At 35.6% G+C, this 25,563-nt stretch overlaps 3 protein-coding genes and 1 pseudogene across 3 annotated transcripts; 1 reads left to right on the forward strand and 3 right to left on the reverse strand.

Annotated features, from left to right (window-relative positions):
* Positions 1–600: 600 nt before the first annotated feature.
* On the reverse strand, positions 601–1,488 carry LOC120175173 (protein MAINTENANCE OF MERISTEMS-like). Its single transcript, XM_039181861.1, has 2 exons — positions 1,423–1,488; positions 601–1,320 (listed from the first exon to the last, which is right to left on the reverse strand). Exons 1-2 carry the CDS (start codon positions 1,486–1,488, stop codon positions 601–603), a joined length of 786 nt encoding a protein of 261 aa, XP_039037792.1.
* Positions 1,489–3,229: 1,741 nt separating this feature from the next.
* LOC120175174 lies at positions 3,230–4,275 on the reverse strand (annotated as a pseudogene).
* Positions 4,276–4,288: 13 nt separating this feature from the next.
* LOC120175141 (uncharacterized membrane protein At4g09580-like) lies at positions 4,289–7,261 on the reverse strand. Its single transcript, XM_039181837.1, has 3 exons — positions 6,932–7,261; positions 6,816–6,845; positions 4,289–4,406 (listed from the first exon to the last, which is right to left on the reverse strand). Exons 1-3 carry the CDS (start codon positions 7,259–7,261, stop codon positions 4,296–4,298), a joined length of 471 nt encoding a protein of 156 aa, XP_039037768.1. The 3' UTR covers positions 4,289–4,295.
* Positions 7,262–10,472: 3,211 nt separating this feature from the next.
* LOC120175033 (inositol-tetrakisphosphate 1-kinase 1-like) lies at positions 10,473–13,189 on the forward strand. Its single transcript, XM_039181737.1, has 2 exons — positions 10,473–10,484; positions 11,420–13,189. Exon 2 carries the CDS (start codon positions 11,653–11,655, stop codon positions 12,748–12,750), a length of 1,098 nt encoding a protein of 365 aa, XP_039037668.1. The 5' UTR covers positions 10,473–10,484; positions 11,420–11,652; the 3' UTR covers positions 12,751–13,189.
* The last annotated feature ends 12,374 nt before the right edge of the window (positions 13,190–25,563 follow it).

Genomic DNA, 25,563 nt, shown 5'->3' on the forward strand with positions numbered 1-25,563 from the left:
ATACTTCTTCTTCTCCTCCTCCTCTTTCATTTTCATTTTATTCTTCTTATGCTCTTCAACTATGTACTTTATTGTCTCCTTTTCCCACTCTTCATCTGAAGAATAGCTTGAATCTGAATAGTCGATCTCCGAGTCAATGTTGTGAAACTCATAAACATCGTTAACAAAATCAATCCCAAATTTTTCCCACGACCACATATTTGATATTCTCAATTTTTTGCCACTTCTCATGCATCATAATCTTCACCCGAAACCCCTATTTATACTAAATTTTCCAAAGTAGTTGTTGGAACTCGTCACACAGGCGTGACGAGTTCCAGTTAAATTTTAAAAAAAAATTGATCGTTCCACAATGGTCACCCCAACTGTTGGTATAATTAAACAATTAATATTACAATTTCAAATTTAATGCAAAAAATATTAAAATCTACTGCATGTCTACCGGCGATATCAATCCTCATCTGAATATCTACTTTGGTTGCACCTGACAACTTTCTATCTGTTGTTCGGTGTCACCATCTAAAAATTTACGTTATTTATTGTCATTTTCAAAATATTTAAATAAATATTATAAAATTTCAAAACTTTAAATATATGAATTTACCTTGCGGCGAGAGGAAACTCCATAGGAGCGGATGTAATAGGCGTCATAAATGGGAGACGATACCACGCCCATGATTGGAGCCAAACTAAACAACCCGCTACATCCACTTTTTTTCCTCTAACAACTACAGTCACCTTACATAGTTCATGATACAAAAATGTCAAAATTGAATAACCCCAACTATATTGGCGACATACAGTGAAATCCTCCATTATTGGAAGATATTGGATATGCACCAAATTGTTAGATTTATCTGATAGCAAGATCCCTCCAATCAATGTCATAAGATATGCTCGAGCTGCATATATCACCTCTTGCTTCGTTGATTGTTCATCTACTCTAAAATCTCTTTCCAGCCACATCATCCGTATCCGCAACCCATCAATGACATCAGTTGGAGCCTCATTTCCCAATAAATTTGAAATAACAACATTTAGCGAATAAGTGTTGCGAAGAACCAATGGCATACCATTAATTGGAACGCCAAGTTGATACGCGACATCTTCCAAAGTTATCGTCACTTTACCACAAGGTAAATAAAACGTATACGTTTTGGGCCTCCAACGCTCAATCAACGCCGATATCAGTGTCGTCATCACCTTAAATTCGCGAAGAAACGTCACTCCATATAATCCGGATTGTGAAAGATATATCACTATCCGCTCATGTGGCTCTTCATTCGTCATTCCTCGATGACGAATGGCTAGTTCTTCTCGCTACAATTTCAAAATCAATTATTTAATACAATTACATAAATAATTATTATTAATAATAGCATTTCGTTAAAACTAAAATGAAATAAAACAAATTAAATTTACCGTTGTTAACTCGATCGACGAAATATGATCATCATCAAGACATAACATTTCTTCTCTTGAAGTCATTTCAACACAAAATCTTCAAAACATAAGTTTTTGATCTCAATAGAATGATTGATTACAAGTGAAAAATCAATCCAACTCAAACCTCTATTTATATTACTCTACTCAACGACTAGTTTTTTCAAATTGAAAATAGTCGTTGGAACTCATCACACCAGCATGACGAGTTCCATTGAAATTTTAAAAAAAAATCGACCGTTGAACAACGGTCAATCTAACAGTCAAAAAATTCAAATTTATACCCGTTGGAACTCGTCACACTGGCGTGACAAGTTCTCTGTACATTAAAATATTGTTTTTTAGATTTCTTTTAAAATTTTCAAAAAAAAAAATTTGGGACTCGTCAAACGGGTATGACGAGTCCCGAAGTATATATTAAAATTATTCGAGCTACAAGACCCACCTGACACAGCCCATTAAAAAATTATATCTCATGGAACTCGTCACCCCGACGTGACAAATTCCCTGGGCACTGTTGCATTTGTCGTAGATCCCAAATTAAAAGTTTGGGTGGCCTATTGGGCCAAATAATCCATCCGCCTGGAATATTTGGCCAATTCCACCGTACTATACTTATTAAAATATATAATTATTGATAGAATAAATTACATGTTTAATACTTAAATTATCATTTTTATTTTATTTTAATTTTTAAACTTTATTTATTTTCAAAATAATACCTAAAATTTAATTTATGTTTTAATTTAATATCCGTCGTTAAAATTTTGACGACGACAATAACGTGAAATTTCCGTTACAAGACATGTGAAATATCGAAAAGGAGAAAATAATTTCATGTGTAAGGGGTACGACTGTTGTTTTCAAGTGTACGACCGCATCCAACACTCCGCCGCCTATCTCTGGATGTTGTGCTAGCTTTGGTTTTAGAGTACAAATCGGTATGAATGCGATGCAATAGTGAAAACGAAAGGCTAGGTTTGCTTGATCGCCTACCATGGATGCTTGATCACCCTCCTCCATGTAAAAGATCATTATTTACAATACTTTTAGGGGTTAATGTCCTTAAATTATTGCTAATACTTTGGTCCCTAAACTTTAAGATATCCTAACTAAATCTTTGAATTATTAGTATTTTATCAATTATTCCATTTTGTCTAGTTTTCAATTTAGGTGTTAAATGCCCGTTGATATAAAAAAGTTTTAAACTTAAACAGCAGGTAATCAGGTAAGAAGGATATGCGTCCTAGTTCCAATTTAGGGTTAATTCTCCTATAACTAGAAGTATGAACAAATCAAGTTGAGCTCAAGTATTGTTGAATTCAACTCGATTTAAGAACTTGTGAGTTTAGAAGTGTTGACTCAAACTTCAAATAAATAAAAAATTAAAGCTTGACTCGAAAGTTAAAGAGCTTAAAATTTTTAAACCCCACACGAAACCAAAAATTAAAACTCGATTCAAATTCAAACCCGAATCTTAAGTACACAAAAGTCTTATATTATAATTTTTTTAGAAAAAAAAAGTAACATGTAAATGTTAATATTATTAATACTTTAATTTAAAAATCTAAAATGTTAATATATTATTTTTTTCGAGTTGAATGTGAGTTTTTCGAGTCGAGTATCAAATAACTCGCTTTGGTTCGTTAAGAATTCGAGTCGAGTTTGAGCTCGAGTAGAATTCATTCGATTTAAGTGTTGACTATGCTTTGACTTAATCAATCTCGAGTAAATTACGATATGTCTCGTCTCATCTACAATCATACTTAAATACTACATGGGACTTTCACTTGTTGCTCTCGACAGCAATGTGAGTCGTGTCTCGTCCCCTTCTTTGTTCTTTCAAATCCTCCGCTTTCTCCTCCGCTTCTTCAGATTCACCATTGGCAAGCAAACTCAAAGCCCCACCACTAGTACCAGCTTGTTCTAAGTATCTGAAACGGTTTGTCACCAAAGAGTCATGGCCATGGCTGCTAGATGGGGTTACGAATATGGTATTGAAGATAACAAAGTTCTACAGCTCGTTCGAAGAAACGATGTATTTAACTTTAATCTCAAATTTTTATCTTGACTCATACTGGTTTTAAAATAACATTTTAAGTTTAAAATTATGGGTTCAAATCCTACTGATAATAGGAATTTAGTGTTCCTATTATTATTGATGCTGTTGTTTAGACCAAATCACTAACATCGACCGATGCTTCACCTAATGCTGCATTTGTGTAGTTCAAGGTGCTCGTAAAATCTTTAAAAGATATACAACTTGTCGCAGCTTTATGTCCTCTTACAATTCTAATCTTCACATGGTCAAGCAATCTCAATCTATACTTTCTATCTTCTTCTCTAATCCTAACTACTGAGTGGCCAGTCGAGTTCGACCTGTAGAGCCTTTTGATCCCTTCACTTCTCGTATGATGTTTTCCCCTTGTATTTGAAGAGCTGCTTTGTGCTTCGGCTTCATTACCTTCCTCGATATCTTCTTTAATGTCAATGCAAACGATGTTGTAAAGCGGTCTGTTTTAGTTTCGATTATTGGCTCCGATCTCGTGCATGGAATTGCTGTGAAGAAGCACCGGAGATTTCTCCAATGATTACCTCGGCACATCGAGCTCCCGGTGACAAACCGGGCATGTCTTATTAGATTCGAGCCAAAGGTTCTCGGTGAAAAACGTGACAACAAATCATCAAAAGCCAGAGCATGTCGTCGTCTTCAAACTCTCCCAAGCAAATAGTGCACTCGAGGCCATATTTTTCACGACGAGACTCCTTGACTGCAGAGTAATAGAACGTCGTCTTCAAACTCTCCCAAGCAAATAGTGCACTCGAGGCCATATTCTTCAGCTAGTAAAATGCTATGATTTGGTCTTCCTCATTAGCGTCGGTGTGACGGAGACGATCCCTATAAGGAAAAGAGTGGCGGTCAAGTTGATGTCGTAAATATCATTGATTGTGTTAGAGTTTGACTCGAATACAAAATAGCTCAAATTAATTAATATATAAATATTGGGAAAGTAGGAAACCTAGTTTGATTAAAAGTTGAAAACTTACCTAGTTTGATTAAAAGTAGAAAACTTTATTAAAGTAGATTTCTTCTTTATTTATGTTTCTTTTGTAATCAAGATTATATCCCTATAAATAGATACAAAGGGTCAAGATTAGAAATTAAGTTTTTCTTTAACCAAAATCCTCTTGTATTTTCTTACTTCATATTAGTGAAATTATTCTCCTCTGCCCGTAGTTTTTCCCTTTTGGGTTTTCCATGTAAATCCTGGTTTTCTTTGTTTTTCCTTTTCGATCGTGTTTATTTGTTTGTTGATAATTATCGTTTCGATATTATAACAAATTGGTATCATAGTTTGGGGTTTGAGATTATGGCAACAATGAAGTATGATATTTCGTTGTTGGATCGAAACACCAGGTTCTCACTATGACAGATAAAGATTCGGGATGTTCTTGGTCAGTTAGATCTCAACGATGCAATAGAAGGATTTGATGAGAAACTGATAACACAATGGACAAATGAGGAAAAGCGTAAGGATCGTAAAGCTCTTTCTCTAGTTAATTTACACTTATCAAATCAAATTTTACAGGATGGGTTGAAAGAAAAAACATATGCATCTTTGTGGGCGAAATTGGAGCAACTTTGCATGCAGAAATCATTGACCTGCAAGTTGCACCTAAAGCAGCGTCTTTATTCACTCAAGTTGACGTAAGGTTCGTCTCTTAAATAGCATGTGACCACACCTCAAGGAAATCGTCTCTGATCTAGAGACCTTAGAAGTGAAGTATGATCAAAATGTTCGTTGCCTCCTTCTTACTCATCTTTCAGAGATACAATCTTTTACAGTCACGAAACACTCACTCTTGAAGAATTTTACAATGGCCTGCACTCGTTTGAAAATATGAAATATCTTGTCATGGTTCTGAGCACCAGGCAAATGGTCTTGTGATGCATAAATCGACTAGCTCAGACAGTGGGGGAAAAGGCGAGCGTTCTTATGATAATATTGGAAGGGGTAGATCAAAATCTTCCAACCAATGTAAAACTTGTCACTATTGTAACAAGAAAGGTCATGTTAAATCGGAGTGTTATAAGTTGTAAAATAAAATCAAACGAGAAGCTGAAAAGTAGAACTCTGGGAAATCTTGTGAGCTCGGTATAGTAGAGTAGTACGATGACGGAGAACTCCAAGTTGCGGCTGACGATAACTTTATAACAAGTGACGAGTGGATACTTGACTCTAGTAGTACTTTTCATATGAGTCCTAATCGTGAATGGTTTGCGACGTATGAAGTTGTTTCTACAGGTGATGTATTTTTGGGAAATAATGTCCCTTGTAAAGTCACAAGTATTGTCACAATCAAGATTAAGATGTTCGATGGGATTATTCAAACACTTGGTAATGTGAGACATGTTCCAGATTTTAGTAGAAATCTAATTTCGTTAGATAATCTAGATTCAAAAGGGTACAAATTCTCTAGTGAAAGTGGAGCTATGAAAATTTGCAGGGACTCTCTTGTTGTGTTGAAAGGGCAGAGAAATACTACTAAGTTTTATGTTCTACAGGATTCGACATTTTTAGATAATCTAGTGGGTGTTTCATCCACATTGTCAAATAACGTTGTTGAATAAAATAACCGTGGTCAGAACGTTTATGTGAAGCAGAAAAGTTTAAAATTTCGTAAACATAATGAATTTGAAGATAAAACTATCAGTGATGATCGGGATCGTGTTGTGCATGATATTGCTCATGGTGAAACATTTGTAAGCAAAGTTGGCACTTATGATAACCATGTCGATGTGAAGACTAAATCTAAGCCTAGAAAAAGCTTGGATTCGGTCTGTGTCCATTACTGAAGATTACCCCCTTTGAGGGGTGTTGTGGAAGAGATAGAGAACTTGTTTGTTGAAGTGAAGAATTGTTTTTGTTGAGTTTGGGTATCACATCGAATTTGGGTGTTTTGTCTCGAAATCTTTGCACTTTTAGAATTCGTGTCAAGGTGGAGATTTGTTACAGTTTGATTCGAATTCAAAGTGACACAAATTAATTAATATATAAATATTGGGAAAGTAGAAAACTCAATTTGATTAAAAGTAGAAAACTTTATTAAAATAGATTTCTACTTTATTTAGTTTTCTTTTGTAATAAAGTATATATCCCTATAAATAGATACTAAGGGTCAATGTTAGAAATCAAGTTTTTCTTTCACCAAAATCCTCTTGTATTTTCTTACTTCATATTACTAAAATTCTTCTCCTCTGCCCGTGGTTTTTCCCTTTTGGGTTTTCCACGTAAATCTTAATGTTCTTTGTTTTTTCTTTTCGATTGTGTTTATTTTTTTGCCAATAATCATCGTTCTGATATTATAACAGATTGTAACTCTTCGAGAGTTATTAATGTCTGTTGAAGAAACATGCAACCACACATTATTAGAGTATCGGAAAGCTTAACAGGGGACTTTTATATGGAAGTTCAAAGTAAAATACCCTGATTGTAATGTATACAATGAGTATGAGTCTGATAAAAGTTTCTGTGAAGAAAATACGGTAAAGCACGTCGACAATAGGTGACACAACGTTAATGAATATGTTCGACGAAGTTGGAGTAAGCCTCAGGAATAGCATATAGTTCAACAGGCTTGCCCTTCTTTGAACTACCTGGGCTCGGGAAAAGCTCAGCTTGTCAAGCCAAAGGGAAATGACAAGGAGGTTCCCAACTAATTCCGACAGGAAAAAGCAGGCATCAGCGGTGGCAGTGAACACAACCAGAGCTACACCTTTCAAGACTCCGAAAAGTACTCTGGAAAGTAATGACATTGTTATATTTTGACCCAAATTATAATTTGTAATTAAGTTGGATTTTATTATAATTATTTTAGGTAAGAATTCTTATGGATTAAGAATTCTTGGTGATCAAGTATTTGACTTTATAAATAGAGATAATGTCATAACCTAATTAAAGAGATAATTATTTTGAAGAGATGTAATCTTTCTAGGATTTCTGTAACTTTTGGGGTTTATGTTACAGAGATAGTTTTGTAGAGATTGAGAGAGTATTTGGGATACACCAAGTTTTGGTATCTATATCAGGTTTTGGGATACATGTGATATCATGTACTTGTACTCTTCGTGTTCTCTACATCTATAGTGAATTATTGTTTATCACGCCCGTGGAGGTAGGCAAGGTTGAACCACGTTAAATATCGTCTTATTTGCATGTGTTATTTTATGTTGATATCGCTTTGATTATTTTTCTGCTTTCATATTATAACAAGTGATATCAGAGCTATGGTTCGAGCTATAGAATTTTGAAGGAATTTGTTATTGAGGATTTTGTTAGCGATTTTGGAGACATGCAAGATGAATTTGTTGCAGTGAGTTTTCAGTTGCAAAAAAGTAATTCTCTATTAATCTGTGATACTTCAATGGATATTTTATAAGAATTGAAGTTGTTGAAAACTTAAAGGCCAATTTTTTGATGAAATTTGGGTCAAGGGGGGATTTGTTATATTTTGACTCAAATTATAATTGGCAATTAATTTAGATTTTATTGTGATTGTGTTAGGTAAAAATTCTTATGGATTAAAAAATCTTAGTGATCAAGTATTTGGCTTTATAAATAGAGATAATGTCATAACCTAGTTAGAGAGGGAATTATTTTGGAGAGATGTAATCTTTATAGAATCTCTGTAACTTTTGGGGTTTATGTTACAGAGATAGTTTTGTAAAGATTGAGAGAGTGTTTAGGATACATTGGGTTTTAGCATCTATATCGGGTTTTGGGATACATGTGATATCATGTATTCTTCATGTTCTCTACATCTGTATAGATACCAAAACCCGATGTATCATAACAAAATTCAAAATGTGAAAACCATATCTACAACTACAAGACACGCATTAAATTCCGTTATAAATACTTCAATCAAGATCGTAGGAGAAGGGAATTTACCGCATGTAATTGGTCAACCCTTTTTATTCTCACTTATGATAATTCCCTTTCTCCCTTGTCCTAACACTGATCAACGTCTGTTCACTCACTAGTTGCGATCTCTTTACCCAAATCATTAGAGTGAATCGCTAACGGCCAATGATCCAAACTTATTACCATCAATAACACCAAATAAATCCAATCTTTTACTGCCTAAATTCACTGCAAGAAAGAAAAACTAAAAAGGGTAGAATTGCTTGAAACCAGAGGAATTGCATAACTTGTTGAATTACAGAGAAAATGAAAAATTAAGAGAAAATCTACTTTTTTACACTCAATGTCAAACAAAAAACTCAATGTGGTCCTTTGATCAACGTTTTTCGTCGTTAACCAACTGCTCAGGTTTTTTGTGATGATGTGGCACATTAAGCAGGCCAAAATCCTATTTTTCTCTCAATTTGTCCCTCTAACTCAAGAAAATAACTCAATCTGGCCCTTCTATTTTTTCTATTTTATTTTGGTCATTAAACTTTAAAAAAAAATTAATTTAATCACTCAACTTTTGAATTGCTCATGTTTTAATCATCATGATTTATTTTATTAATATTTATGTATGATGTAGTGTTTTTCTTTTCAACCAAAGATTTCTTTTTTTTTTCCTTCATTACTAGATTCAACGAACCTATATTGAACTTGTAATAAAATTGAAAAAACTAGGGATGAGCTACTTGATCGGGTAATGAAAGGGAAAAAATGAAATCTTTGATTGAAAATGAAGAAAAATAAAATGAGAAGATAAAGGAGGAGAGTGGATATTTGAAAATATATAAAGTAGAGAGAATATTTTTTAATTTAATTATAATTTTAGAAATTTTTTAGTTTTAATATAATTTTAAAATTTTAATTTAATTAATATTATTTTAATCATATATTAATAAAATTAGAATAATAAATGTCAGATAATACATAAATATTAATAAAAATAAATCATGATGATTAAAACATGAGTAATTCAAAAGTTAAGTGATTAAATTGAAAACTTTTAAAGTTTAGTGACCAAAATAAAAGAGAAAAAATAGGAGGGTCAGATTGAGTTGTTTTCTTGAGTTGGAGGGTCGGATTGAGAGAAAATAGAGTTTTGTCATGTTTAACGTGCCACGTCAGCACAAAGTAACATAGTCATTGGTCAACGACGGAAAACGTTGGACAAAGTACCACATTGAGTTTTTTTTTCTGACTTGGAGAGTCACATTGGGTGTAAAAAAAAGTGGAGGGTCACATTGGTTTTTTTTTTAAGTACGAAGGTCTTTAGTACCCTTTTGCCAATAGTAAAATAATTTCTTGTTATTACAGGTCTCGGGTTCGAGTATTAGAAATATCAACGGTGTAAGCATTCAATATCAATGGTTCAGAGTTATCTTTGAACATACATAGTCATATACTTATTCAATATTAATAAAAATATTAGTTTTTTTGGTAAACTAAGTATTTAGTCATCCAATTATCACTTTAATTTTATTTTAGTCACCTAGCTATTATTTTGTTCTTCAATTATTCCCGAAGTTTTTAAATTAATATATATTTTAAATATTTTTGTATTTTTAATTGATAATATGTTTTCTCCCCTAGAATTTTATAACTTTGTATCCTCCTAAAATTTTAAAAAATTCATCCTCTAATATAAGATCTTACGTCTGTCCCTGTATCTATAGATGAGCTAAAATCTAATACAAATACAATGATGCAATGCAATAAAATAAAGAAAACCAAACTTGTAATGTGATATATTGATACTACATGTGCTTGTATATTCACTAATAGAAAAAGAATCAATACCAATATTCTACATATTGTCTATTTCACCTACATTGATCAAGCAAAAAGTAAAATCTTTTTTATTTTATTTGTTTGAAATAAAAATAAAGAGTCCTTTAAATAACACTGAACAAATTGAATATAACATGAGATATCATCAATTTTACGGGAATTAATAATTTAATAATCAAAATAAAATACATCGAAAATAAAAATATCAATTCCGTAATTCACTCAATCTTAAAACCATTTTTAACGTGTAAAAATTAAAGTATCCATGTAATTAATATACATGTTGAATTATATTTAATATTTAAATTAATGGGTAATGTATATCAATGATACTATGACTATATGATATTATTTCATTAAGTCTTCATTATTAAAAGTTATAAAATAATCCTTTGATTATAGAAAATTATTTTGTTAAGTTCGTTGACTATTAAAAGTTATAAAATGGTCACCCAATTATTCATTATATTCTAAACTCGTCTTTTTTTTTTGTTAAAAATTTGACGACAATCTAAGCTATACGTTAACTTACTAATTGAGATGTAATAAAATTTAATCTCATAATCTCAAATTATTATCATATTCTAGTTAGTAGGTTAACGTCCAACTTAGATAACTGTTAAATTTTAACAAAAAATTACTTTAATTTTTAATAGTCAAGAGACTTAACAAAATAAATCTCTATAGTCAATGGATCATTTTATAGTCGGTAGACATTTGTATGTTTACCCTAAATTAATTTCACATAATAATAATAATAATAATAATAATAATAATAATACCTTTAAAATATGTAGTTGGGTAGATATTTATCCTAATAAAAAATCTAAAATTAGTAAAAGTGTTCCACACATTTTCAAAATCCATTTTCCTTTTATTTTCCTACAAAGATTCCCCAAAATGGAGAAGCTAAGGCCTCCACATCATTTCAATCAAACGTTGACCCGTCAGCACTCATCTGTCACCTTTATCTATAACAACTACCGTCCACGTATTCTCTTTATTCTGCGGCGCGAATTTGCAAATCGTCACCAGAACACGCCACGTGTCTTGATAGAATAGCCACCCCGGGTTAGTCTATCGTCTCTCTAAACCCTAGTCCTCTTGTTATAAACACTTCTTCCTCAACCAAATCTTATTTAGTTATTTTTAGATTTCTACAAAGCTCCGAGCGAAAATTTTCTGGAAATTAAATCAAATATATCTTTAAAAGAAAGAAAAGAAGGATACCCACTCTAAAAAAGTCCAAGAAATTGAGTCTTTTGATGAATCATTGGTGGTAAATTCGTTTTCTGTTTGGTTCTCGGGAAATTCTAAAATGAAAAGAAACGAGCGTTTCGTTTAATGAAATCGAGCTTTAAAGCGGCGGAAGAAAACAAGTGGGAAGAAGAGAATTTTGGCTTTTTATATATAAATATAAAATCGAATTGGGGGAAAAAATATCAGAGAAATGGCGGGGGAGGAGAGGAGATTCGAGATTGGCTACGCGCTATTGCCGAAGAAAGAAAACAGTTTTATTCGGGAATCTCTGGTGAATCTGGCGAAATCACGAGGTGTGGATCTGGTTAAGATCGACAGGGAACGTCCTTTGGTCGATCAAGGGCCTTTTGATTGCGTGCTTCACAAGTTGTACGGCGAGGATTGGAAGAGCCAGCTCGAAGATTTCCGTTCTCAAAACCCTAATGCCGTAATCGTCGATTCCCCCGACGCGATTGGACGGCTACACAACAGGATTTCGATGCTGCAGGTGGTGTCGGAACTGAAGATGGAGAATCAGAGCGAAACATTTGGAATCCCTAAACAGATTGTGATTTACGATCAAGAAACCCTATTCGATAACCAAGCATGGGAGTTGCTTAAGTTTCCAGTGATCGCGAAGCCATTGGTGGCTGATGGGAGCGCCAAATCGCACAAAATGACTTTGGTTTTTAACAGCGATGGCTTGAACAAGCTTAAGCCCCCAATTGTGTTGCAGGAGTTTGTTAACCATGGAGGGGTTATTTTCAAGGTTTACGTAGTTGGGGACTATGTGCAATGTGTTAAAAGGAAGTCATTGCCCGATGTTTCGGAAGAAAAATTGAAGACTTTGGAAGGGTCTCTACGGTTTTCTCAAGTTTCCAATTTGCCTACTCACGAGAAAAATGATGATAAGTATTATAAGATGATGCATTTGGAGGATACTGAATTGCCGCCACAAAGTTTCATGACAGATATTGCTAAAGGTTTGAGAAAGGCCATGAAATTGAATTTGTTTAACTTCGATGTGATAAGGGATACCCGGTTCGGGAATCGTTATCTTATCATTGACATTAACTATTTTCCGGGTTATGCGAAAATGCTGGGTTATGAAATGGTTTTGACTGATTTCTTTTGCGGTATTCTGAATATGAATTCAAGGGGGAAGGGTTTGGTTGAGGAGTGTAGCCAGAAGAAAATTGCAGGGACTGATGCTAGGCAGTTGCTTAATTGTGAGGAAGAAGTAAGGAAAACAGTGACCAATTCTTGCTGTAGCGATGGGGAGGAGATGGAGAACTCTATTCAAGTTTGACCATAAAGTTGTAGGGAATTTGATGAAAAAGAAGATGTAGCTTGATATGTTTTCGGAGTTGGTTGTCTTGGAGGGTTGTTGCAATTGTACAAGGATTGGGACCCTGGTGCTGGCTCGTGGAGGCAAAACAAGTTGCACATTTTCGATTGTTAGACATTGGCTCATACAGGGGTCAAATAAATAGGTTGGGTACTTTGAGATTAGTTGTAGCCTCATGACAACAATTACATGGTGTTGGGTAGTAATCATGTATATTATGTCTGCTGTTGCTTTGGAGATTGGCACTTCTCAACATACTTTTGACGTTTTAAGGAACTTTAAGCTGTACTTTGAAGCATTTAAGTGTTCCTTTTGCTTAGTCATTGTTATAGTTTTCACCTTGACAAGCTCAATCAATGGATTTTTTTCATATTTTCAATGAATGTTTCATTTTAATTTCCTTGTTTATGCCAATGATGGTCCCATTTCATTCCATCTTGCTTTTTTATGTGCATTGATTTAATTGATGTGCTGCTTTAAATGCTTGATCGGATTTAGGTTTGAAGAATTGATTAGCATGTGCTCCAGAAGAACGGTTATGTTCTTTGAACTTTGAGGTACTGAAATTGGTAGTTCCTCGTCTAAATCTTGGCCAAAAATGTTTGTAAGAATAATGCTATGGGTTCCACTTTTGAGTTTAGGTACCTAGGTTGCTAACTTGATGTATAAAATGGGTAAATATCAGAGAGAACGAATACATTTTGGTGAACTCTGAAATTTAGCTTCGGGAAATATTTCATATTCACCTCTAGATTTTGCCTTTAATTGGTAGTTCATATTCTCTTTTAGGTTGTGATTAATTGGTATATTAATGTGGTTGTTGAATATCAGGTACGGTAAGTTGGTAAGATGATCTGCTTTAAACTGTGTTTCCCTCCCTTCCCCCCCCCCCCCCTTAAAGATTAACTTTGCATGCCAAGTTGAAAAAAGAAAGTTATGGGCGCTTTAAATGGTGGAAAAGAAATTATGGAAAACTTTTTGAAGTCGAATGCCAAGTGATTTGTTGATGTTCAATTGTATCGACTTCAGATTACTGTTGATGATTGATTGAGAAATGAGAACTAGGTGGGAAGATTTTGATTCACTTTAGCTTTATACTTGCACCCTTTTCTGCTACTGGCATCGAAAAAGGTTCACGATATCTTTGTTGCATAGGCTTATATTTTCAAGAATGGTGCGAGGACCTTGGAATCTATTGAAACTTAAATCTTGTGCGTAGCCATGCTGCTGGTTTAACATAACCGTTTTTCATTTGTCCTGTTCTTGCATCCTGCTTCTCTGGTGTTTTCCATATTCGATAATTATTTCCAACAACTTTCTAGTGCTGCCCTATCCAACAAATTTGCACGGTATCAGATTTGATACCTTTTCCACTTATTCCGAGTTCTAATTGCCTTTTTTCTTAGCAGTTTATGCTTCAACTGTTACTTGTTGTGGTCGAAGCTTTACCGTTATACTTCTGAAGAATTGGTTCGTGCAGCGAGTATTGGCGTAGGAATATTCATGTTACTTTGTGTTGTTTGGCCTGGCATTGTCTTCAAACATGTTGGAAGCTTGACCTTAAATAGAAATGCTCTGTTTTTGCTCTACTTTTGTGGCTTATATGGCTGTTATGTGAGACAAACCCAACACCCCCTCCTGGTTTGCTTATTTGTCAGAGTTTACAGCTTCGTGTGTACATGCATATTGACATAACTCTTAACTTTTATAGACGAAGCGATCATGACAGCATCTTCTACGCGCAATGTAACGTGTTTGTTTGTTCTAAAATATCGGTCTTGTGTAGACCAGGGTTTCAAAAACAGGTCCGTGACCGCGATTTCGGCCGCGATATAGCGGTTTTGCCGTCGTCCGAGTTACCCGTGACGGCTGCAATAGCGCCCGCGACGGCCGCAATCACGGTAAATCCGAAATAATCGAAAACGCGATCGCGATTTGAAACCCTGGTGTAGACGGCAGAAGATTTCGAAGGAGGGTGCATTTTTTCGGAGTTTTTGTTATCTTATCAGACATATCTTTTGAGGTGAGATTAATGGTGTCGTGACATCACATTATGGCATTATGCATGCCGGATGTGTATAAAACAATGCATGAGGCTTCTACTAATTGAAGGATAGGGTTCGGATATATGTTCATAAAAGGTTGATTTCCATTATTACACGCTGGCCGAGTAATTTCCTTTTCTATTCAAACTAAAAATTACGGGAATTTGAAAGAATTCGAAGAAGTAGAAGCCTAATTTCAGAGACATTTGCCGGTTTTAACCCTGTAATTTCACACAGCACCATTTTTATTTGGGTAAGTTACACGTTCAGTATCTAGATTATTATTTTTATTCAGTTTTGGTACCTAAACTTTATTTTTTTCAAAACCATACTTAATGTTTAGTTTAGGTTTCATTTTAATACCTCGTCATTAAATTTAATGATGATACTAACATTTATCATAAGGTAATGTCACATAATCGTTGGAAAAATTAAAAAATAAATCATATTAACGGTTTTATTAATTTTTCAAGAGTAATGTATCAAATTGAAACTTATATTGTCATAACCATTTTTTTTGTAAAACAATTAAATATTATTTTAAAAAACGATTACGACTTTATTTTGGAAAAATTGGTGATTTGAAATTAATTTGAATTAAATTGAATAGAGTCGCCATCGACCTTTGGGTTAGGTAGGCCGAATACCTAAAAACGTCTTTTAAAACAATTTTAAGAAAGATCATTTTTAAGACAAAAATAGTCTGCGTTTACCAAAGATTCAATTAAAATGGATTCGGGAGTCGGTTAGTGTGGGGAAGGATAAACACCCCAAAACGCCCAAAATCGGTACTGTGTCGCTTACACATCGTCGTAAATGGTGGAAATTACAATTTGAATATGAAGTAAAAAAATATGATCTATTTATTGAATATTTGTTAAAATTAAAATAATAGAAATACTTCACTTGGTAAGAAATCTCAAGATTTGCAATCCTCCAACGGGAAAGCTATCTCATCTATTTATCTATAAAGTACATCCTATCTTTTAATTACCACTAATAAATCGTCATAAGTAGAAGATACAATATGCCTAATTTATGTATCGTTAATATTAACATAAAAACCATTAATACAATAAAAATTATGAAAATAGAATAATAAATAAATTATGATTTATTTATTGAATATTAGTTAAAATAAAAAAAATCCTTTTCTCGATAAGAAAATCTCGAGATTTGCAATCCTCCACCGGGAAAACTATCTCGTCTATTTCTTACTTGTAAAGAATATTTCTCTTTAAATTAAAAGATAATGACGAAAATTGACATAAATACATCATATTACTTTTCCAACATCACTCACATATTAAGATTCAATAAAGAAATAATAATAAAGATTAAAATTTAAATATTAAACAATATGACCATCAAATAAATTAATCAAAAAAATAAAAACAATAAAAATAATTTCTATAAGCTTGTAAAAGGAAGAATTTGCATTTTTATTTATTCAGTTGAACGTCGTATCAGATTGTACCACTTCGATCAAGTGATACTTTCCACGCCCGTTCTATAAATATGTGTTCTTGAAAATAAAATCAAATAAAATGAAAATAAATGCAATTGGATATATAAACATTTACGTTAAATTATATTAAATACATTACTTACATAATACAAATAACCATAGAATATGTAAAATACATTCATACATAAATAACTAAAATAAAACTAGGTTAACATTACAACCAAAATACAAACCAATAAGCACATATGATAATTTCAGGGACCAAATACAAATACAGAAATTTAAAGAGCTACAATCGAAAAACATAAGTTAAATAACTAAACTGAAATTACACAAAAACATGAAGGATAAAACAAATATTTAAACCAAATGCCAAAACAGTGACTAAAACAGAAGATGCATAAATCTGAGGGCCAAATTCGAACATCAGCTAAAATTGCACAACCATGCAAATAAGGACTAAAACGAAACATGCATAAAATAATATGGCCAAATTCGAAATCTAATAAAAATGTAATAACAAACAGATAAGGACTAAAATATAATGACAGTAAAATAAACAGGCATTAATAGATATTTACCCAAATATGAGAGTAGTGATCAAGATAAAAATTTCATAAATGAAGGGTTCAATGTCTAAACTTTCAGAAATATTAACAAACCAGTCCAGTGACCAAAATGAAGAAAAACATAAATCACATGTCCAAATCCGAAGATCATAAAACCTACATAATACATAGACTAGTGATGTAAACAAAACAAAATAAAACTATAGGCTCGAAATAAGATTGCATGGACTTCCTTTAGTGACCAGATTACACCCTTACAGAAGCTTGGGGGGACCTAAACCGTTGTTTACCCATAAATGCTAAGGACACGCGTGCAGGATTACAGAGGTATGAGGACCAAATGGGCTATTAGCCCTCAATCCCATCACTCGGCCTCACTGCTTCAAAACGACGCCGTTCGTCGTCTGAAATATAACCCTTTTAAGGGTTATTCTGAAACCCTAAAATCATATACTCTCCCTCTCAGCCGTTTCACTCTTTCTTCTCTCCCTCTCATTACAGAGAGCCGAAAAGGCTCTCAACACTTCTTCTTCTCAACCTCGCCTAAACAGAGGCCTCAACTCCCCGGCCACCGTAGAACGGTGGCCACGGGGAGTAACCCAAACCCAGAGAAAGTTCTCTACGGCCTTAGATCAACCCCTACACTGACTAATACCCAGATAAACCCTCTGATTTCGAACCCAACAAGCCCCAAAGGAAAAAAAAAATTCTTTTACCTTCGGTGAGGACGCTTGGCTCCGATGAAGCACGATGGTGGTCAAAAACCAGGGTAATCTTTACTCTATCTCTCCCTTTTTTTTTTTTTCGAATGGGTCCTTTTTTTTTCTGTCCTCTCTTTTTTCTTCCGTTTCTGTTCTTTTATCTTTGCTTTTCTTCGGATTTCTGGTGAGATGATGATGAGATCTAGGTAGAGCTGGCTTTTTTCTGATTTGGTAGGATAGAAATCCCGAATATTTAGGGATTTATTGGTATTTAATTTGGAATTTAGATTTTGTGAGATTTGAATGTGTATGATGTATTCTTGATTGGTTTGCTGTAGATGACAATAGTGCCACAGTTGGGGTCAGACCGGAACAGTGATGGTGGCGGCGCTGAGGCAGAGAAGGGTCACACGGCGGCTGGAAGGGGATTAGGGTTTGAAACCTAATATGTTTTAGGGTTTCAAACCCTAATCTAGGTGGGTCGGGTTAATTTGGGCTTCTGGTCTCTGGGCCAATTGTAATAGGCCTTAATTGGCCTGCAAAAATACATGTAATTAATAATAAAAAAAAAACGATATAATATAATAATAAAATAACGGAAAAAAAAAAACGGAAAAAACGTCTACAGCTGCCCCTCTTTGCATTCTTGTGTTAACAAGAATAGGGCAAAGACGACAAGAAAACACGTTTTTGCGTGGTCCTCCTCCTTTGGTTTAAAAATGGATACTTTTGTTGGTGGGGACGACACTGCTCGCAATGAAGAGGTCTGGTCGTCTAAGGGTGACATGGCTCCTACGTGATGAAGAGATCTGGTCATCTTTAGGGAGGATAACTCGGTTCTAATGAGGACGACTGGTTATCAGGTTGACACGGCTCTTACGTGATGAAGAGATCTGGCCATCTAAAGGTGATAACACGGGTTCCTAGTGATGAGGACGGCTGGTTATCAGGTTGACACGGCTCTTACGTGATGAAGAGATCTGGCCATCTAAAGGTGATAACACGGTTCCTACGTGATGAGGACGGCTGGTTATCTATGGTTGACACGGCTCATACATGATGAAGAACTCTGGCCATCGTTAGGAAGGGTGATAACTCGGTCCTACGTGATGAGGACGGGGTTATCCTAATGTTGACACTCTCCTTCGTGATGAGGAGATCTGGTCAGTTGATGTGACTGATCATTGCTTCAATAATGAAATAAGTCTCGAAGATCCTGTAAAATGGTCACATGCCATGATTCATGTTAGCAATATGCCTAAGGATGATCTAAATGCATGTTTAAAGAGTTAGCTCAGTTCGATCCTGGCATTGGGAATCTCTCATATCCTTGACGGAATATGCGATATTTATGCGTTTGTCCATGCCTGGTTACTTCCTTGACCTCATTAAATATTCTTTGACTTGGTCCTTCTGATTACCGAGAGAGTTTATCTTGCCTCTTGATTCTTTGGTCATTGATTGATTTTTCAGAGAAAATTCATTCAGAATGGCCTCCTTGTGCCTGCCTTTAAATTGGGACTTCTTTGCTTGGGAAAAGTATGATTATGTTGAAACTGATTTCTTTAATTTAAACCCTCTTTTTTCTCAATGATTTGTTAATGATTGATGGGGGCGTGCCTTTGCATGTGTTCTCTGGTGAACACCTGTTTCAAAATCCCCATAATCTGACACTTTTCAGAGTAAAGCATAGTAACTGATGTTGTTATTGATTAGTAATTTGGTGAATATATGCGAGGACATTGAATCAAATTCAAAAATTACTGAAGACAGATAATGAGAAAGTACAATCTTTTGGGACAAGAAAGCAAGTATATACAAAGAAAAACAATGGACAAATATAGTGAATATCAAATGCTGAGTCCTTCTATTTCTTCACCCCAAATCTTTCTCGAAAGTTGACATGTGTTTCGAAGATTCAGATCGTACAAAGATGTGAGCATGAGAGTCTTTCCCTAACCGTTAGGCTTCGGGAATTTACCCTTTCAATTCTGATTATTCGAGCCGTCCATTACGGATTTTCAACCGAATCCTCCTTTGGTTTCAAGATGCCCATTTGGGTTTTCATCTTGAACCCTCCTTTTTTTTCATTTTTTTCATTCCTTCTCTCTTTTTTTTTTTTTTTTTTTTTTAAGTGTAATATCGCTGACCGAATCGAATTCACGGGATTAGGCAAATTCTCCATCCATTTCTGTTAACACCAAAGCTCCTCCTGAGAATGCCTTTTTTACCATAGGACCTTCCCAGTTCGGCATCCACTTCCCTCGAAAGTCTTTTGCATAGGTAAGATCTTTTTAGTACCAAATCGCCTTCACGAAATCTCGAGGTCGACTTCTTGTATATGCTCGATCATCCTTCTCTGGTACATTTGGCCATGGCAGATAGCTCTCAGCCTTTCTCCTCAATCAAATTTAATTGATCAAACCTACTTTGTACATCAGCCTCGTCTAGTTCAACTCCATCAATACTCTCAAAGAAGGTATTTCCACCTCAATAGGTAAAACTGCTTCCATCCCATATACCAAAGAGAATGGCGTTGCCCCAGTAGATGTACGAACGGACGTGCGATAAGCAAGCAATGCAAAAGGTAATTTCTCATGCCAGTCTCTATATGTTTCAGTTGCTTTGTGATGATCTTCTTGATGTTTTATTCGCTGCCTCTACTGCCCCATTCATTTTGGGCGATAAGGGCCGAATTGTGATGTTGATCTTTAACTTTGTGCAAACTTCCTTCATTAAATCGTTGTTCAAATTCAATGCATTATCTGTGATGATCCTTTCAGGTGTTCATATCTACAAATGATTTCTCTTTTTAGAAATCTGCATGCTCCTTTTGTGACATTAGCATAAGAGGCAGCTTCAACCCATTTGGTGAAGTAGTCTATAGCCACTAAGATAAAACGATGTCCATTTGAGGCCTTCGGTGAAATTGCCCCAATGACATCGATGCCCCACATTGAAAACGGCCAAGGTGCGTTCATTACATGGAGTGGTGAAGGAGGACATGTATTTGGTTATCATGAATCTGGCATTTATGACTTCGAGCAATCTACAATCTCCTTCCATGTGGACCAATAATACCCAAACCTCAGGATTTTTCTAACCATTGTGAATCATTAGCATGTTCCACAAACCCTTCATGGACTTCCTCAAGTATTTTCTTGGCCTCAATTCTATCCACACATCTCAAAAGCACCTGATCCTTGCCCTTTTTACATATATCTCCATCAAGGACATACCCCATTGCTAATCTCTTAAGGTCCGTTTATCATTCTCCGCTGCCTCTGCCGGGTAGCCCGATACTTTACGTATTGGAGAATATCATAATACCATGGGAGATTATCATCCTCTTCTTCCTTATGTTGCAACAATGAGCTGGCATTTCTCTTATACTCATCCGAATAGGCTCATTCGAGATTGATCATCGGCCTTAAACATAGTGCCACGTAGCCAAGGCATCTGCCATTTGATTTTCTTCACGAGGAAGATAAGCAAAAGAAATTTCTTCAAACTCTTTGATCAACTCCATCACTAAGTTCTTGTATTCTATCAACTTGGAGTCTCGAGTCATCCATTCCCCACGAAGCTGATAAATAACCAGAGCAGAATCGCCGAATACTTCTAGGCTTTTAACTTTGCGCTCAATTGCAGCTTGAATACCCAAGATACATGCTTCATACTCTGCCATATTGTTAGTGCATTCAAAGGCGAGCCTACTAGTACAAGGATAATGATCTCCCTCAGGTGAAAACTAGTATTGCCCCAATTCCATGTCCCACAGCATTGAAGCGCCATCGAAGTTCATTTTCCATGCTTCATTTTTCGGAGTATCTTCTTCAGTAACAAATATACTCATCAAGTCCTCATTCGGAAAATCAAATTTTACTGGCTCATAGTCTTCTAATGCTCTGCTTGCCAGGAAATCTGCAATAGCACTTCCTTTGACTGATTTCTGGTTCATGTAGACTATATCAAATTCGGACAACAACATTTGCCATCTCGCCATCCTTCCAGTTAGAGCCGTTGATTCCATCAGGTACTTTAACGGATCCAGTCTTGATATCAACAGGTAGTATGATACAACACAAATATTGTCTGCCTCTTAGTAGTCCATACCAAAGCACAACACAGCTTTTCGATGGAGGGTATCGAGTCTCACAGTCAGTAAATTTCTTACTGAGATAGTAAATAGCTCGCTCTCTTCTTCCAGTTTCGTCATGTTGGGCCACAACATCCCATTGACTTCTCAAAGTCAAAATATAAAATCAATGGTTTGTTTGGGATTGGTGGCATCAAGACAGGAGCAGTAATTAAGTAACTCTTAATTCTATCGAAGCATTCTTGGCAACTATCATCCCATTCTCCTGGGTTTGCTTTCTCAGTAATCGGAATATTGGATCACATTTCTCGGTCAACTGAGAGATAATCTGGCAATATAATTTAACCTTCCCAGAAAACCTCGTACTTCCTTTTGCGTTCTAGGGGGAGGTAATTCCAAAATTGCTTTGACTTTATCAGGATCTATTTCTATCCATTCTCACTGACTACAATCCCAATAACTTTCCTGAAGTAGCTCCAAATGTGCACTTGGTTGGGTTAAGCTTGAGCTGGTATTTTCTTAATCTTAAAAATAGTTTCCTTAAGACTTTTACATGTTCTTCTCCAGTTTGTGATTTGGCAATCATATCATCCGTACACTTTATATCCCTGTGCATCATATCGTGGAACAACGTAACCATGGCTCTTTGATATGTTGCCCCGGCGTTCTTAAGTCCAAAGGGCATCACCTTGTAGCAAAACGTACCCCACATTGTCACAAAAGTTGTCTTTTCCATGTCTTCTGGGTCCATCTTAATTTGATTGTAACCTGAGAAAACCATCCATGAAAGAGAAAGAGCATGACCAGCCGTATTGTCAACCAAAGTATCGATATGGGGGAGTGGAGTGGAAAATTATCTTTGGGGCTCGCTCGATTGAGATCCCGGTAGTCAACACACATCCGAACTTTGCATCTTTCTTTGGAACTGGCACTATGTTTGCTACCCACTCAGGGTACTTGGCCACTTGTAAAAATCCAGCATCGAATTGTTTTTCACTTCTTCCTTGATTTTTAATAGCATATCTGGTCATTCTTCGAAGTTTTTGCTGAACAGGCTTGCATTCCGGTTTTTATTGGTAGCTTGTGATCACAATGTCAGTTCAACCCCGGCATATCTTGATAGCTCCATCATTCTAACAAGCTCAGGGTTTAGCTCACATTCTCATCTTTATAACCCTCAGATTCTTCGAGACACATGTCATTTTCAAAATCAATTTGTGGTTCAAAATCATTACTCGAACAGTTGATATCTGAAGACCTGCGAATCAAAAGGAGTATATTTGGCTGTGGACAAAAATTTTATTTAATATTTATTAAGAGAATAATTATCAATAAGAATAAAGAATACTCAAGAGATGAATAAAATACTTGCTAAGATTAGAATGAAAGAAGAACACTGTTTCATTAAAGCAATGACAAATAACAATTGTCCTTTTACAAAAGCCCTATTATATTTGGGTCCAAAGGAGACAGATTTGTTATGCATTACTTTGAAAAGTGCTATAGAAGGGAGTTCTTCAACAGTGTAATTGTTCAAAACAGCCAGGAGGACACGGACAGATTGATGCCAAGGAACACTCTCCAGTAGACTCTTCTGTGATAACGTTGATGCTCAGGCTACCCAATAAATCTTCAACATTTCTGTATCTTCAATATCCCCTGACTGTTTCAGCGTGTCAATCATAAATCCTCCAGACACAAAAGATTTGGAGATGGTGGAATGACCATGAGTCCCCAAACAAGGTCTTCTCCCTTTACTCTTGCCTTCCTCCTTTCCTTAAGCTTTTGTGCATCCTGACTTTATCATGGTACGTTGGTTTGTATCCGAGACCAAAATAATTTCTCTTAGGAACTGGAGCCGACCCTTCAGTGATTCCTTGCAGTTTCTTTCCCAGCCTTTCCCTACCTTTGCTCCTCTAGCTAAGGTCTCCTTTAATTGCATCTTTGTATTTTGAAAGATGAGGAATGGGAATTCTTTGCCCTCAGAGATAAAAGTAGCATTAACAAATTCCAAGGACTGGAAGGAGGACTCTAATGCATTTTCCTACCCCTACATATGGTGCATCTGTAGTGATAGAGGCAATGAGTCTTCTTCCGCTTTGATGGTCATAGAGTCCCATCAACAATAAATCGGAGCTTTTGGTGAAGGGAGGAAGGAAATGCCCCAGCCATGTGAATCCAGGGTCTCCTAGCAAGCAACTATAACTCGGATGAAATCCATGACAACAAAATCTACTTCAAATGTTGTAGGCCAATTCTGAGAGGATAATCATCTTCCCCATTATCTTGCGTTCTGTCCCATCAAATGCCCTTACAGCATTGCCACAAACCCTCATTTGTGATACATCCACAGGAAGTCTATTTAGAGTAGCGAATGGCATAACATTCAAGGCCGATCCCGTTGTCAATTAACACCCCAGAGACGATGATCCTTTGCAATGAGCCGTAATGTGTAAAGCCTTGCCCCTGCCTTTCCTTCTTCAGGTATTCGTCATCATAAAAGTAAATAAAATTATCTGCATTAATATGATTTACCATCCTGTCACACGTTCCATGGTATATCCTTCCCTACAAAAGTTTCATTCAGCTTGATCAGAGTATTTCGATGTACCGAATGCAATAGTAGAGATAACATTGAAGCGCTGGGTCTTATGAAGCTGTTCACAATATACTCGCTGTGTTTCAGAAACTTTAAAAATTCCTGAGCTCCTCAATCTTAACAGGCTCATTCAATTATCCTCAGGATCTTTAATAACACATCTCTTGCTTCCACAATATTACTCGCTGTGTTTCAGAAACTTTAAAAATTCCTGAGCCTCCTCAATCTTAACAGGCTCATTCAATTTATCCTCAGGATCTTTAATAACCACATCTCTTGCTTTATCAGCCTTTCCAGGAGCATCATCTTCCACTCCTGGTGAAAAATCCAACTTCAGCAACCTCTTCCTCCTTACTCTCAGGAGTATTAATTTGGCATGTATAGTCCCAGGGAACACTCTTGTTACTCTTGAGGCAAAAGGCGCAGGGGTTTTGATCACCACCCTAGATGTTTACTTCCACTGCTGGCCTCGTAATTTGGCTTCGATATGACCAGGACAGGCTTTTTAAATTCTTTTCAGCTTCCCTTGAATTTTCTTCAGAAGCGCAGATATATCTTTCATTCTCACTCATTCTTTCTTCATAAAACTGCAACTCCTGCTTGTTCATTATTCTTGGACTATTTGCCTGAATTCTTGACAGTCCTGAATATGATGACCATTTTCACCATGGTATTCACAAAAGTCTCTGTCTTTTCCGTTGAGCATTCATTTCTAGGGCTCAACAACCCTCTCTCCTTTATTCGAGCATATACCCATTTCAGTGGTGTTCTTATTTCTTCAATTCTCCTCTTAATTTTCTGATTTTTCTCAGCGTTCACTCCCTGATTCTGATGATTTGGAAGCGGGTTTGCAGCAACACAGGGTGATTCAGAATCATTAAAGGACACCACCTTTCTCTTGATCAGATCTTCAACCACTCTTTTAAAAGCGAGACACTTTTCAATGTTATGTCCTCTGAGATTTGCATGATATTCGCATGTCTCATTTTCGTTGAACCATTTTGGATAAGGTGGTTTAATTGGATCAATGAATTTTGGTGACACTACGTGAGCTTGGACTAATCCATGGAAGAGCTCACTGTAAGTCATTGGTATGGGAGTGAACGTCATCCTTTCATTGTTATGCTCGCGCTTAGTCTCTCCTTGGGATGAAGAAGAATTTCCCATCTTTGGCTTACTCACAGAGAAATTTACATTATTCACCTCTCCTTCTTTCCTTTTCACATAGGGTTTCTTTGCAGGAGTTTGGCTACCGACAATCTGCCCCTTCTTTAATGCTCTCTCGATCATCTC

This window comes from Hibiscus syriacus, unplaced genomic scaffold (genome assembly GCF_006381635.1).
Source record: "Hibiscus syriacus cultivar Baekdansim isolate YM2019G1 unplaced genomic scaffold, ASM638163v2 tig00112159_pilon, whole genome shotgun sequence".
Taxonomy (NCBI): domain Eukaryota; kingdom Viridiplantae; phylum Streptophyta; class Magnoliopsida; order Malvales; family Malvaceae; genus Hibiscus; species Hibiscus syriacus.

Excerpts from the sequence above, each read along its gene's own strand:
- LOC120175033 (XM_039181737.1), top strand. The coding sequence starts at position 11,653 with ATGGCGGGGGAGGAGAGGAGATTCGAGATTGGCTACGCGCTATTGCCG.
- LOC120175173 (XM_039181861.1), bottom strand. The coding sequence starts at position 1,488 with ATGACTTCAAGAGAAGAAATGTTATGTCTTGATGATGATCATATTTCG. Across the intron at positions 1,321-1,422 it reads CGTCGATCGAGTTAACAACG|CGAGAAGAACTAGCCATTCG; the intron begins GTAAATTTAATT and ends TTGAAATTGTAG.
- LOC120175141 (XM_039181837.1), bottom strand. The coding sequence starts at position 7,261 with ATGTCATTACTTTCCAGAGTACTTTTCGGAGTCTTGAAAGGTGTAGCT. Across the intron at positions 6,846-6,931 it reads TTGTATACATTACAATCAGG|ACATTAATAACTCTCGAAGA; the intron begins GTATTTTACTTT and ends TTTCTTCAACAG. Across the intron at positions 4,407-6,815 it reads CTCTCGAAGAGTTACAATCT|TCAAACTCTAACACAATCAA; the intron begins GTTATAATATCA and ends TTTGTATTCGAG.